The 13,917-nt window shown below is 38.3% G+C and overlaps 1 protein-coding gene and 1 long non-coding RNA gene across 6 annotated transcripts in view; one reads left to right on the forward strand and one right to left on the reverse strand.

Moving 5' to 3' along the window:
• LARP1B (La ribonucleoprotein 1B) overlaps positions 1-13,917 on the forward strand; it is a 28,940-nt gene that overhangs the window by 13,044 nt on the left and 1,979 nt on the right. For 3 of the 5 annotated variants that reach the window (XM_081926461.1, XM_081926465.1, XM_081926462.1), the window contains exons 8-18: positions 3,145-3,289; positions 4,143-4,317; positions 5,162-5,331; positions 7,279-7,650; positions 8,609-8,753; positions 9,109-9,320; positions 9,675-9,781; positions 11,330-11,490; positions 12,034-12,178; positions 13,097-13,206; positions 13,298-13,425. In XM_081926461.1, the coding sequence (XP_081782587.1) occupies positions 3,145-3,289; positions 4,143-4,317; positions 5,162-5,331; positions 7,279-7,650; positions 8,609-8,753; positions 9,109-9,320; positions 9,675-9,781; positions 11,330-11,490; positions 12,034-12,178; positions 13,097-13,206; positions 13,298-13,425 (1,870 nt within the window). The remainder of the gene's footprint in view (positions 1-3,144; positions 3,290-4,142; positions 4,318-5,161; positions 5,332-7,278; positions 7,651-8,608; positions 8,754-9,108; positions 9,321-9,674; positions 9,782-11,329; positions 11,491-12,033; positions 12,179-13,096; positions 13,207-13,297; positions 13,426-13,917) is intronic. The other 2 variants (XM_081926463.1, XM_081926464.1) reach the window with 1 other exon arrangement.
• On the reverse strand, positions 611-9,649 carry LOC309378396. The gene is made up of 3 exons (XR_014172049.1): positions 9,366-9,649; positions 3,708-3,746; positions 611-1,460 (listed from the first exon to the last, which is right to left on the reverse strand). It is a non-coding gene; the product is annotated as an uncharacterized lncRNA (long non-coding RNA).

Here is a 13,917-nt window from a genome sequence, read left to right on the forward strand (position 1 = left end):
AGCCTTTATTATTAACTCACTTATGGAAATGTATTTTCCCCTTCTTTCTGTGTTCCATATTTTGGACACTTTCCAGTATTTCCCAGAGATAAGAATCTTGGGTGTCTTACAAGCTCATTCAAACACTTTTGAGAGCATTTTCTAGGTGACCACACTGAATATAAGCCAAGAATTTTTACTTCCCAGATGGACTTTAAATTGTCACTTTGTAGAAAAATGTATGCTGCTTTAAGGCAGAGAATATGCTAGTATCTTTAGGCAGTTTCTTTTTACTTGTGTACCTTTCCAGCTTACTGAAGTAGATGCATATCTTCCTGATCTTTTCAAAGCTCATGCCTTTCTTTTATCCACATCTTTTAATGTTTGTGTTTTATCGTATAGGATATGCACCTCATGGTGGTTTTATGATAGTATAAATTAATCATTCTAAGAATTGCATTTTGTAACTTAAACTTTTTTTCCCTTTCCATGATAATGCCATTATTACTATTACTATTATTCTATGAACATAATATAAATTTAAACTACAGTAATAACATTATTTTTATTTATTTATTTACTTATTTATACATACATACATACATACATACATATATACATACACACACCGTCCATCTGGCTGAGTTTCCCCAGCTAATGCTACTTTGAGGTAGTTGAAGGAAGGGCCACTAATAAACTTAACTCCATTGCATAAATATAATAGTGGCTACTACTGTACGCTCATAAGAGCCTTCTGGATCAAGCCAATGGTCCCATCTAATCCAGCATCCTGTTTTCACAGTGCCCCACCAGGTGCTTGTGAGAAACACACAAGCAGGACCCAAGCAAAAGAGCACTCTCCCTTCCTGCCATTTCCAGCCACTAGTGTTCTGAAGCAAACTGCCTCCATGGTCTCCAACTGTGGAAGCAGAGTGTAGCCATTGAAAGCTATTGATAGTCTTATTCTCGAATACTGAAGTTACACATTATTGATGCAAGGTAGAGAGAAAATAAAATTACTATTTTTTTAACTTGGGCATTTACTTCTGCACTGTATTGAAAACAAGGATAAGATCAGCATGCGTACCCAACTGTGCAGTTTGTTTTGTTGCAAATAATTATACATTCTAGTCATATGATAATGCTTATCTTAGTAGGTGTGTGTACTCTAATTGTATATTACACCTGTTCTATACAATGGCTGTTCTTAGTTTGGGTGAAAAAGCATTCTACTGCCTGATCAAAGACAGGAAACAGTTAATAGTTTGGCTTCTGCTGAGTAGACTCCTGTTCATATCCTGGTTTTCCTGAGAAGGAAAATCTCTTCTATGCCCTTTCTTCACTTTAACTGGCTCTTCTTTCTAACCTGTTAATTTTTCAGCGCCTTTTCTTTTTCTTATCTTTGTCTTATGGAAGAAACCTGCCTCCATCTTGCCTGCCTTTCTTGTTTTCTCTACTCTTGTGGCTCTTCCTGAGAACTCCTGCAAAGACAAAAATTGAACATGCTTCACACGGAGAAAGAAAAACAAACCAAGTCTGTCAAACCTGTGATTAAGATGCTGCCAAATCTGGGTTTGATGGAGACTGCTTTGATCTAGAGACCTACCAGATTTTGAAATTATAAGGCTTCCTTTGCTTCTAGTTTCATAACGGAACATTCGAGGGTGAACTCAAAAGCAAAAAGTGACCAGAAAACATGAATGACGCTGGTTTGTCAGACCTGATTGCAAAAACAAAGGTGTGGAGCAAGTGGGAATTTGTCCTACATGGAAGCCCAATAGCCATCTAATTATTGAAGACTGTCAAACTGAAATGGAGGGCATTTCTGAAGCCCAAAATAGCCCCTGCTCCTCTAAGCCAAAATTGCCCAGGCAGGGAGAAGTTCTTCCTTTGATGGATGAAGCAAATAATAACTTTCCAAAGCTGTGCATTTTATCTGATTTTGCCACAGTCAAAACGGGCTTCTGAAACGAAGAATTCCTCAGAGGAATTGCCCTAATACATTCCTTCTCCTCATCTCACAGGCAGTTCTCAACTCTGCAGATACTTTTCAAAGGATGGCACAAGCCAGCTTGAGGACTTCTCAGAAGAGTCCCACTTGGTAGCTCTTGCTAAAGTAGATGGAGATGTGTGTACGTTTTTCAACTTCCAAACTAGCTACCAGAGAGGGTCCCCTCTCTGTAACCCATACAAGACAATTTATAATACATGTGTGTCTGCAAAAGCTGTCCTCAACCAGAGATTCTGGCAACAAGTTTTCTATCTGTAACACGAGCCCATTGTCTTTCTCCCAAGATAAAGTTTCACTTTGGCAAATCAAGTTTTGTTGGTTGTTTTTTCATCCCAACTGTGGATGTACTATTGGCTACTTACTGTTGAAGGTGCAGTCATACCTCGGGTTACAGACACTTCAGGTTGTGCGCTTTCGGGTTGCGCACCACACCAAACCTGGAAGTACTGGAATGGGTTACTTCCGGTTTCGGCACTCGTGCATGCGCAGAAGCACTAAATTGCGCTTTGCGCATGCACACAAGTGCTGACCCGCGCATGCGTAGACGCGGCGCTGTGGGTTGTGAACGCTGCAGGTTGCGAACGTGTCTCCCGCACAGATCACGTTTGCAACCCGAGCATCCACTGTACTTCTTTCTAGTTGGGGGTTGAAAAGCAACCAAGCTTCAGTGGGCCCAATGCATACCAGGCTTCATTCTCTCCTGTCCTGAAGCATCTCTCAGTCCTCAGTCAAAGCACTCAGTTTTTGCTATCTTCTTCCTGAGATTCCCTCTTCGCTCCTTTTCCGCTGTTTCTCCCCACAGAAGCAACCCTCTTTGCTTTCCTCTTTAGGCCTTTAGCAGACAGCAGTGAAACTAACAAGTTTACTCAGCAAAGCTGGGGAAGGAGCTAACAGTCTGTCTTCACTCAGGCTAGCATAAACCATTCCTATGACTGCTTTTACTGGTCATGGTAAGTGAAGCAATGGTACTTTATTTTGATAAGTTATTTTATTATTATTTAATATTCACAGTGGTATAGGACAATATCTTCAAAAAGTTAGTAAAGTGAGAAAACAAATATTTACTACAAAGAGATAAGTAAGCCAGCTTTGATAAAGGGTGATGGTAGTTTAGAAGAACATAGTGGGCTAACCAAACATTCTTCTTTATTTAGTGAGTATTATTTCAGTGTAGAAAACTTGGAAAGAGACTTCTTCTTGAGGAGAAAGATGGACCAACAAGGATTCTTGCCTATTTCTTTGATTGCCAGTTTCCATCGTGTGCAGGCTCTTACTACAAATGTTAGTCTAATATTAGAGGTAAGCCAATTTCAGTTTTTAGTCCCTACTGTAATATAAATCATTTTTTTGGGGGGGGGGGATCTTTTTTGGAAACCTGAATTAGAAACTTCAACAAAGCTTGGTTCAATTTTTTTGTCTAGCCTAAAGCTACTTAATGCTTCAAAATCCAGTTTTTATAAAATTGTACATTTGAATTCAAAAAATACCAAAGCAATACATGTCTAATATGCAAGCTGATCAATATAAAATGAATTTCAGCATATTTTGGTTATTTCACTTGCCATTGAGGGCTGTTAAATGTAGAACTTTAAGAAAACAAATGTGGGAATTCTAAATTACTTTTTCACAGAAGGGTGAAAAATACGTGCTCCTTTAAAAAAACACAAACAACCAGTAATACATCTTAGTAAAGCAGAAAACGTTAATGGCTCCTTACCAGCAAGAAGAGGTACATTGGTCCTTCTTGGTATCAATCCTACATTGTCAGGAATAATTGAAACAATTATAAAATTCATTTTAAAGAAATAGGTCAGGACATACCCATTGGAACTATAAAAAATAAGTCAAGACGTGGTAGCACTTTTGGGTTGGACTTTCTGTTTCTAAATGGAAGTGTATGATCTCTCAGACTCTTGCAAGATTTAGGAAACAAGCAATCTCTGCTCTTGGATATCCCTTTGATACAAAGAAAAAATAGATAATCAGAAAGGCATTGTTGGCTTCATGATGAAATGTGAATCCTATTGATAAGATAAGCTAAGTATGTTTTCTCTGTAGAAAAGGTATGATATATATGAAACAGCCATTTGAGACAAAAAAAGTGTTATACAACATTAGAATTTATTTGTATTTATGTATTTGTGTCATCTAGGCTTTAAAGGACAGTACAGAAGTAGAAATAGTGGATCAGAAGATGAGGAAAAGAGTAGAACCAGAGAAATGGCCAATTCCAGGACCCTCTCCACGCAGACCTCCACAAACAGACTTTTCTCAGCTTATTAACTGTCCAGAATTTATACCAGGCAAAGTTTTTGGTTCACATACTGGTAAGGTTTTTTTTTTTTTCCACCTAACTCTGAAAAACATGTGAACTTCTGTAGGCTGAGGACATGCACAGAACTCCCTTTCTTGTTCAGTAGGCCACCCCCATTCTACTGTCCCACTGTACTGCTTGAAGTTTGATCTTAATCCAAGGAAGCACTAAGTTGAGGGTTCTTTAGGTGAAAACATATTTCCTATCTTGGACAATGAACAACCTGACTTCTATAGCAGTTGCCTTCCTTTTGATGACACTTGAATATGCAGGTAGATTGGCTAAGGTGGCAATAACTGCACTAGAATAGATCCTTCATGAGATTTCCTTTCCAGCACCAGCTGCTGGGCTATCCCAGGGCCTGGACTGCTTTGCCTCCCCGGATAACTACCAATACAGTTGTTTGTTGCTGCTTTTTGTTTCCACTCTTTCTACCTGTTTTTCAAGTTTCCTGCCACCTAGTAGACCTTCTCTTGCCATGTAGTTCAATTAATAGTTGTAGTTATCTCCCCAAACTGGGAATGATTTCCTCTCTGGTCAGTGATATAAGTTTTGTTGGCCTTGATATCTGAGTCAGAGGAGGAATCAACTCTTTCATTTTTCTTATTACTGTCCTACCAGCTAAACAGGAGGGGAACATGACAGTAGATCAGGGAATGATTCAAAGCTCCAGTTCTACACTTGTCAGCTACATCTTACATTTTAAAATATTCTGTAGGCTTATTTTTCTTAAAACACATATCAATAAGGACATGAATGCAAAAGTAGGTCAACTTCATGAAAGAAAAATAGTAAGTCAAACAATAGTAAACAATAGCCTGATCTGTTCTAAATACAGAAATAATTTTCAATCTTAGAATCTGCACCAAGTTCTCCAAGAATGGGAAGTCTAACTACTAAGAAAAGCACTGAAACAAGTAACCTTCAAACAATGTCTAAAGGATTATCTACAAGCTTGCCAGATCTGGACTCCGAACCTTGGATAGAAGTTAAAAAAAGACATCGTCCATCCCCAGCAAAGCCAAAGGTATTGTAAGATGTTCTACGTTATGTGTCTTCCAGATACTGTAAAAAGTATTTCAGGATAGTTCTGTACCTGGAATGCTAGATAAATAAGGCACATTCAAATGAATTTAGAATTGGTGATAAAAAGAGATTACAGTGGTACCTTGGCTTAAATTCCTTCCGGAAAATGTGGATTTAGACATGGGATGTAATGTACCATGACCCTAGACCAGGCATCCCCAATCTTCGGCCCTCCAGATGTTTTGGACTACAATTTCCATCATCCCTGACCACTGGTCCTGTTAGCTAGGGATCATGGGAGTTGTAGGCCAAAACATCTGGAGGGCCACAGGTTGGGGGTGCCTGACCTAGACACATGTCGAAGTACAGCCTTCAGGCCATCATAACTTTAGCAAATATACTGTATTCTTTTACAGTGGTGCCTCGCAAGACGAAATTAATCCGTTCCGTGAGGCTCTTCGTATAGCGTTTTTTTTGTCTTGCGAAGCAAGCCCATTGACAGCTTAGCGGATTAGCGCTATTAGCGGTTTAGCGGCTTTTAGCGATCAGCTGTTAAGCGGCTTATCAGCTGATAAGCGGCTTAGCGGCTTAGGGAAAGAGGGGAAAAAGGGGAAAAAACCCGCAGGAACTCACAAGACATTTTCGTCTTGCGAAGCAAGCCCATAGGGAAATTCGTTTTGCGAAGCGCCTCCAAAACGGAAAACCCTTTTGTCTAGCGGGTTTTCCATCTTGCGAGGCGTTCGTCTTGCGGGGCACCACTGTAGTGATTTTGGTCTCAAGCACAAATTGTCTGTCTGTTAATTATTCATTTTATTCACCTTTACATACTGTTTTCCAAAGTGCCTCACAGTATTTTCTTTTTTAAAAAAATAGACATAAGCTTTGTCCTTGAGCTTAAATGTGAATAGGCAAGATGCATATGGAAGGGGGAAAAGGTAGAGGAGGGAGATCAGCTTGACAATGCCACAATTACATGCTGAGTTGAATATAGGGACTTGTATCCATCTGTGCCCATGTTGATATTCTTTTGCTGATTCTTTTACTTGAATTGAAATGGGTTTACTTTCCAGTGGCCTACGGTTCACTCACTGCAGCAGGGACTAGTGTCCTTTCCCTTATTTCTGCATTGCTAAAGTAATGGGAACAAGAGCAGCACTTTCATACAGGGAAAGGTAGACAAGCTCTGCACAGTTGCTTCTGCTGGCACTCGATTGGTCTTCACCTTGCTATTGTGTTTTTCTTAGGAGGGAGGTACTTAAAGCTACATGGATCCATCATTGGTACAGTGGTACCTCGGGTTACATATGCTTCAGGTTACACACGCTTCAGGTTACAGACTCCGCTAACCCAGAAATAGTACCTCAGGTTAAAAACGTTGCTCCAGGATGAGAACAGAAATCATGCAGCAGCGGTGGGGCGGCAGCAGGAGGCCCCATTAGCTAAAGTGGTACCTCAGGTTAAGAACAGTTTCAGGTTAAGAACAGGCCTCCGGAACGAATTAAGTTATTAACCTGAGGTACCACTGTACATGTGCTTACATTATACCCCACATCTGTGGAAAGCAGCCACAGGTGGCATGCTACTGAATTTGTTTTGGGAAAAGAGAAGAAAAATATGTAAAGCATGCCAGCCACAATCAAAACATGACTTAAGCATGTTTGATTCTCTGTTGAATTGTAGCCAGTGTTAGAACTCTGTTACACTATAGAACTATTTTTTGAATTGAGTTGTAAACCTAAGAAAAAAGGTGTGGTTTTGAGAAGTGTAAATGATAATTTTTTAATCCTTCTGTTACATTCTGTATGACTTGGGATGCTGAAACTGCTATTCCTGCAGTTAATTCCTCTGTTCATTTTATTTCCAGTTAGATACTTTCCCAATATTATTTCAAGAAGTGATAAATTAGCTTTGATTCACTGAAAGTGTGAAACACTTTTGCCTTTTCCAGGAATCTGTGCCTGCACTTGAGGAGATGTCAGGACAGCAGCAGACACTGCCTTTAGAGGAACAAGAACAGGAAGAACTTGATTTTTTGTTTGATGAAGAGATGGAACAAATAGAAGGCCGAAAAAATACATTCACTGAGTGGTCAGATAGTGATTCAGATTATGAAATTGATGATCAGGATTTAAATAAGATTTTGATTGTAACACAAACGCCACCATATATGAGAAAACATCCTGGAGGAGATCGCACTGGCAACCATGTCTCACGAGCAAAAATTACATCAGAACTTGCCAAAGTTATTAATGATGGCTTATACTACTATGAACAAGATTTGTGGACAGAACAGAGTGAAAATGACTGCATTGCTTTGAAGGTAATTATGTTAATGAATGGTTAATAAATAGCTATTAAATGTTTATTGAATCAAATACATATGTCGTGGGCTATCCATATGCTAATAAAGTTTTGGTCTTTTTGTACTTGTGTTGGTAATACTGGAATTTAGACTTTAAATGAATGAACTCATTGTCAATTTTTGAGCTAGATCAATTTAAAAAAAAAAGTGACATGTTTGCAGAAGAAAAAGATACATTTAAATAGAGAAACTAATGGTTTAGAAGTCATTTGTCTGGTCTGTCTAGGTTTTCTGTTACTATCTTTTTCCGGTTCAGTGTTTAAAGCAGGTCTTTTCCTGCTTTAGGCACAGAATCATGAGATCAAGGCATCTTGTTCTTAGATTTTTAAGTGGAATTACTGTGGGCTTGCGATATTAGTGTGTGGAACATAGCAGGTTTTGTTTATCCAAAGATAATGCCCACCATCGTTGGTGTAGCCAGGATTTATGTTAGTGGGGACATGCTTCATGTTACCGGGGGCGGAGCCTCCATTATTTTTATTGATTTACTTGCTGGGGGGGCAGCTGCTCCCCTTGGCTGCGCCCATGCCTACCGTTGGCATATAATGCTATACACAACTGGAGATGTGAGAGATTAGGGTACAATTTGCTTTTTTCCTGCATATTAAAAAGATGGGACAGTTGGCTGAGCAGCATTCTTAATCATTCTTGCTATCAAAATCTTTCTGTTTGGCAACTTGTTTGATAAGGGTGATCACCTATTTCAGACATGGGATATGAACCTGGAAGGACTGGTTTTCTTCCATTTTAGTGTTTTACTGTCTTCATGAGCATGACACAGTTTCATTGCACCCTGCTTGTCAGTTGGAATAATTACTAAAATATTAGTAAATAATATGTGATTGTTTAACAAATAGTTCATGTTGATATGGCTTGTTTCAGCTATTATCCTATAATTTATGATACATTGTTACAGAAACTTTTATCCCCACTTCAGCAAGAAGTTGAAAATTTTAAGAAGTTAAATCTCATCAGTAAAGAAGAATTTGACAATCTTACGCCTGAGCATGCAATTGATCCAAATCAGGAAGTTCCTCCAGGTCCTCCAAGATCTCAACAAGGTATATATTCATAATGTTGCAAAATTAAAAGTTCTCAAGATGGTAGTTGATATGGGGCAACCTGATTGAGAACTCCATGAGTCCTTCACTATTCACATGGAGTTCCAGGTGCTTAGTGGTTCCTGTTCAGCTCGGTTACAAGGGGCTTACTTTATACATACTGAGAGTATATGCAATGAATTTTTCTTACAAATAAAAAGGGGGGGACTCTTAATTAAATATTGGTATACTAAGAAGTTAATAAAAGAAGATAACATTAAATTTAAAGAAACAGATAAACACAGAGCCCAGGTAAAAGGCCTCGAAGAGCAACAGCCTAGTGTTCATCTGTTAATCTACGGGTCTTTCTGTTTAGACTTAACTGAAGAGCTGGCTTGTAAATTGTTTGGCATCCAAGAAATACCTCCAACAACAATGGCTCGCTCACTGCCAACAGCTGTCCCTGAATCTCCTAGAGTCCACCCTACCAGAACACCCAAAACACCTCGTACACCAAGGCTACAAGATCCTAACAAAACACCAAGGTTCTATCCTGTGGTTAAAGAAGCAAGATCCATTGATGTTAAGGTAGCTAAATTCTTTCTACATAAACTTTCAGATCATGATACTTACTGTTGTTTCTTGTTGCCAGAGAGCACAGGCTTTGTAACACTTTCAAAATTCCTGCTGCTCAAATATTGTAGTATAGGAAATAATAATTTTGGATTTGACCGAAACTGCTAAATCCATTGTGAAATATTCACACTGTTAACTTCTTGTTTAAAGCTAGGCAGTTGGGTAGTCAAGCTCAACTTTATGACCTCACAATGCATATGATATACAATGTGAAACTTTATGAAACTTGACTTTAATTAGGCTGTGATTCTTCAGAAAAGTGGCACCAGTCACATCAGGAAATTATAATGTTATATTTTATTATAGACACGGAGGAAAAGAAAAACACGGCATAGTACAAACCCTCCATTAGAATGTCATGTTGGCTGGGTAATGGATTCCAAGGATCACAGGCCAAGAACATCTTCTATAAGGTAGCAATATTTTTTAAGATTATAACTTAGTTTAATCTTCTGTGTTCATAGGATCATTGGAAAATTGCTTAATTACACAATATAAGTAAGTAAGAGGAAGAGAATAATGAGAGGAATGAAATACTCTTAAAATCTGCAAGGTTTGCACACATGAGCAGGAACTGTAGAGGGAAAGAGCAAGTGCTCACACCTATTATGTTGGGGTAATTGTTATTTATAAATGGTGGGTATCCTTCAAAATAAACACAGCCCCTAACTACAAGATATGTTCAGGTGTTGCCTGTTGATGAGCATAACCTGCAAGCTTATATTGTCAGGAGTTTCATAGAAATGGATTCCATGTATATAAATGTAATGGAAATCTCTTCCAGAATACAAATTCGTATTACACAAAACAGCTTGTGCTTATGAATGGTAGTACACAGTTTACAGGCACTTGCCACATTGTTGGCTTACATTTGTATTGCATCTGGCATCAATATTTGTGAAAACATTTTTATCTAGTTAAGTGTATGTAGGCATTGTCTCAATAGAATGGCTACATTTGGACAATCATTTGGGTTAAAAACAAACCACCTGTATTCACATGCAGCTGCTTTACTTCTTTTTAAGTGCACGGGGAGGCAATCCAAGTAGCTACATCTGAACTGGGAAGCTAGGATATAAACCCCTGGTTTAAACCAGCTTTCTGGATTGTTTTCCTGCTCATGAAGGTAGGAGTTACATGACGATGCAGGAGGCTGATTCATTTTTTAATTATCCAAATGCAACCATTGTCATAGTCACAGCAGGGAACAGTCATGAAGTTCCAGGCATAGGACTAAGCAGTAGGTAATACCTGAATGCAGTTATGAAGCCTTCCTTGGATGTATAGTAGATAATACTGTGTCATTTAGACTTGTTTTCTGTAGTGGTAGTGGTGGTACAGTGTGGTAATTTAATATCTGTTGTGCCAGAACTGAAGGGCCTTTGCAATCCTACAGAGTTCTAACAAATTGTCAGAAAAAGCAGAGCTGAATAAAGAGTTAGGTTCGGTAGGACCTCACACTAGAAAGGGCTTGCTCAAAAGTATATGTAGATCCAAATCTATTGAGTGGGTTTGCTAAACATAAATAATTTTCATTGTACATGCATTATACTCCAGCCTGAACCTTGTGAAATCAGAGCAGATTCAAAAAATTTGGGGAAGTGTGTGGTTTACACCTTAAGAATCTCCTACTTCAAAATGCAGGCAACAGATGGCATATTTTATGTTTCCGTCTGCCCAAAATTCCCTTCATGAAAAAAGGTAGCATGATCAGAGAAATATTTTTATTTAACCATGCTTCCTGCTATACATTTAAATGTAGTCTTGCCACCTTCATTTTGAAATTAGTATAGACCCTGGAGGCATTCGGAATGTTCGATTTGACTTTAACTTTGAGGCTCGCTTATTGGTTACAGGGTTGGAAAGTTGGTTCTACATTATTCATTAAAAGAGAATGCACAATTACCTATATTCAAAAATGTTCTGAAGAATTTAAGCAGCTTGTCTTTCATTTTCTGTAGTAGTTCAAATGCATCGCCATTGGAAGGTGCTCCACTATCTGGAAGTTACGGCTGTACTCCAAATTCGCTTCCTAAATTTCAGCATCCTTCTCATGAACTTCTAAAAGAAAATGGTTTTACACAGCAAGTGTACCACAAATATCGCCGTAGATGCCTAAATGGTAAAAAATACGATTTTTTTCCTGCAACTGTAACGGGAAATAGCCTTTTGTCTTTCGTTCTAAGTACCCTAACCATTTATGTTTTTGCTTTGTGTTTGTTCTTATAGCTTGTAGGATGTCAACAATGTTATATAACTAAATATTTTTGGAAGGGACTTGAATTGCAAATGGGTGCTCCTGCTGAAGTAAAAGAGGAGGCAGATTTGATTATCCCTCTGTATCCTTTTGCCCTCAGGGCAGCTTTTCAGGGCTCAGGAAAGGAAGCATGGCCAAAAATTGCCTCTTAGTTATCTTTATAGAAAAATCAGGTTTGTGTTTTGATGCCCTGACCTCACTGGAGCATGGCAGAGACAGAAATAAATGAATGCCATAAGCAACTTTAACGTTCACCTTTTTTCAAGCTGTAGTGTAAGGTGTATTGTTTTTTGTAGCTGCTCTTTTGTGGCATAGATTCATACAAAGCATCTGTTCTGAAGTAAGTAGAATTAGAATGCTAAATAGATTCTTTCATCTTTGCTACCTTATTATTATTTTTGTCTCCAGAAAGGAAACGGTTGGGAATCGGCCAGTCTCAAGAAATGAACACACTATTTCGTTTCTGGTCCTTTTTCCTCAGAGACCACTTTAACAAGAAAATGTATGAAGAATTCAAGCAACTTGCTCTAGATGATGCAAAAGAACACTACAGGTAGTGCTTTGTTTGACTTGTAAAGTCATATACGGTACAGGAACCGAGCGCCAGCTTGTGTAGCAATATTAATGGCATTGCTTTGGTGCTTCTGAAGCATTAGTATAGCAAAATAAAGTGGTTCCACCTCAGAATAGAAAACTAAGGTTTCTTTCCATCATTCAGTGTTTACTCTTGAATATGAAGCTTACAACAGACTGTAAAAAATTGTCAGATGGATAAGTTAAGAGACTGTTTGCTAGGAATCCTTGGCTGTCTAGTCTTCCTCATTGGAGGGCAGCTTTGGGTGCACTAAACAAATGGAAAGATTCTTCTTTCAATGTCTAAATTTTTGCCAGAGTTTTGATTCAAAGCAAATGACAGAAAAACCCAACAGGCAGGTGCTTCCACTGTCTCCTTTTTTTGTTTTAAATAACATAAGATTAGGAATCTTTGTGGGATTATTTACAAATCTGGTTATATTTGATAGCAATATACTCACCACTGTTGTGCTGGTCAACATGAAAATAGCTCACACCAGGGCCTGGGCACTGTCCAAAATTAAGTCCAGGGATGTTTCTCCACTATGTAGCTACAGTTAACTAGTGTAAGACAGTCGTTTATCATCTAGAATCCCCACCTCCACTTTATCATATCCAAATTCCTTCTGTAAAAGTCATCATGAAAATATGCTGTTCTGTTTTCAGGGTATGGCATACTCGGCAAGAAACAAGGTTGCTGCCTGTACTGAGGGGTAGGGGTGTGTGAGAGAGAACTAGCTTATGAAAATGGGAATAGCTGGATAAGCTTCCCAGATTCCCATGGTTGATCCTTAAAGTGATGTTTTGTTGTTGTTGTTTTTGCTATAAGGAGAACAATAAATATGGTAAAACAGCATCAAGAGATTTTTGTGCTTATTCTTTATTCACTGTTCTACAGATATGGTCTGGAGTGTTTGTTCCGGTTTTACAGCTATGGGCTGGAAAAAAAGTTCAGGCAGGAGATCTTCAAAGATTTCCAAGAAGAAACAAAAAGAGACTATGAATCTGGTAAACACCTTGTTCATAATGGTCTTGTGTAATATTGCTTGACTTCATGCTTAATTAGTTTTAAGATATCTCCAACATGTTCTCTCATTAGGTCAACTCTATGGACTAGAAAAATTTTGGGCTTATCTAAAGTATTCACAGTCTAAAACTCCACCTATTGATCCAAAGCTTCAAGAATACCTCTGTAACTTTAAAAGATTGGAAGACTTCAGAGTAGATGTAAGTGTTCAAGCTATCTCAAGCAAATTAATTTAGTGTATTAACATTACTGACTGATTTAAGAGACACCCCCCCCCCCAAATTGAATGTAAAGTCAACCAATATCTGTTATGATTGGAGGGTAAGTTTAAGACATTCTGAAATGTAATATGGTCTGAAATGCCAAACCGGTTTGTAGTCATGCTGCACATTTTCTATTCTGCTTTCTGCATTATGAAACTTATGTCCTCTGTATAGATAATCTTGGATACCTGACAGTGACAACTAGAGCAAAGCAGGTCTTAAAAGAGAAAATGTTATTGCTGAGTTGTATTTGATACCTTTCATGCAGGCCACATTCCCTTTATTCAAGAAACAATTTCTCATATTTTGGCATGATGTCACTGCACTTCAGCCATTTGGAGTAACCATTAAATGCTCAGGCTTTGAGGTTCAAAACTAGATCATAATAAGTTCTGATAACTGCAAGGGTATAATAATATTTCCATGCTT

The sequence above is a fragment of the Podarcis melisellensis genome, assembly GCF_964234715.1.
Source record: "Podarcis melisellensis genome assembly, chromosome: 9".
Taxonomy (NCBI): Eukaryota; Metazoa; Chordata; class Lepidosauria; order Squamata; family Lacertidae; genus Podarcis; species Podarcis melisellensis.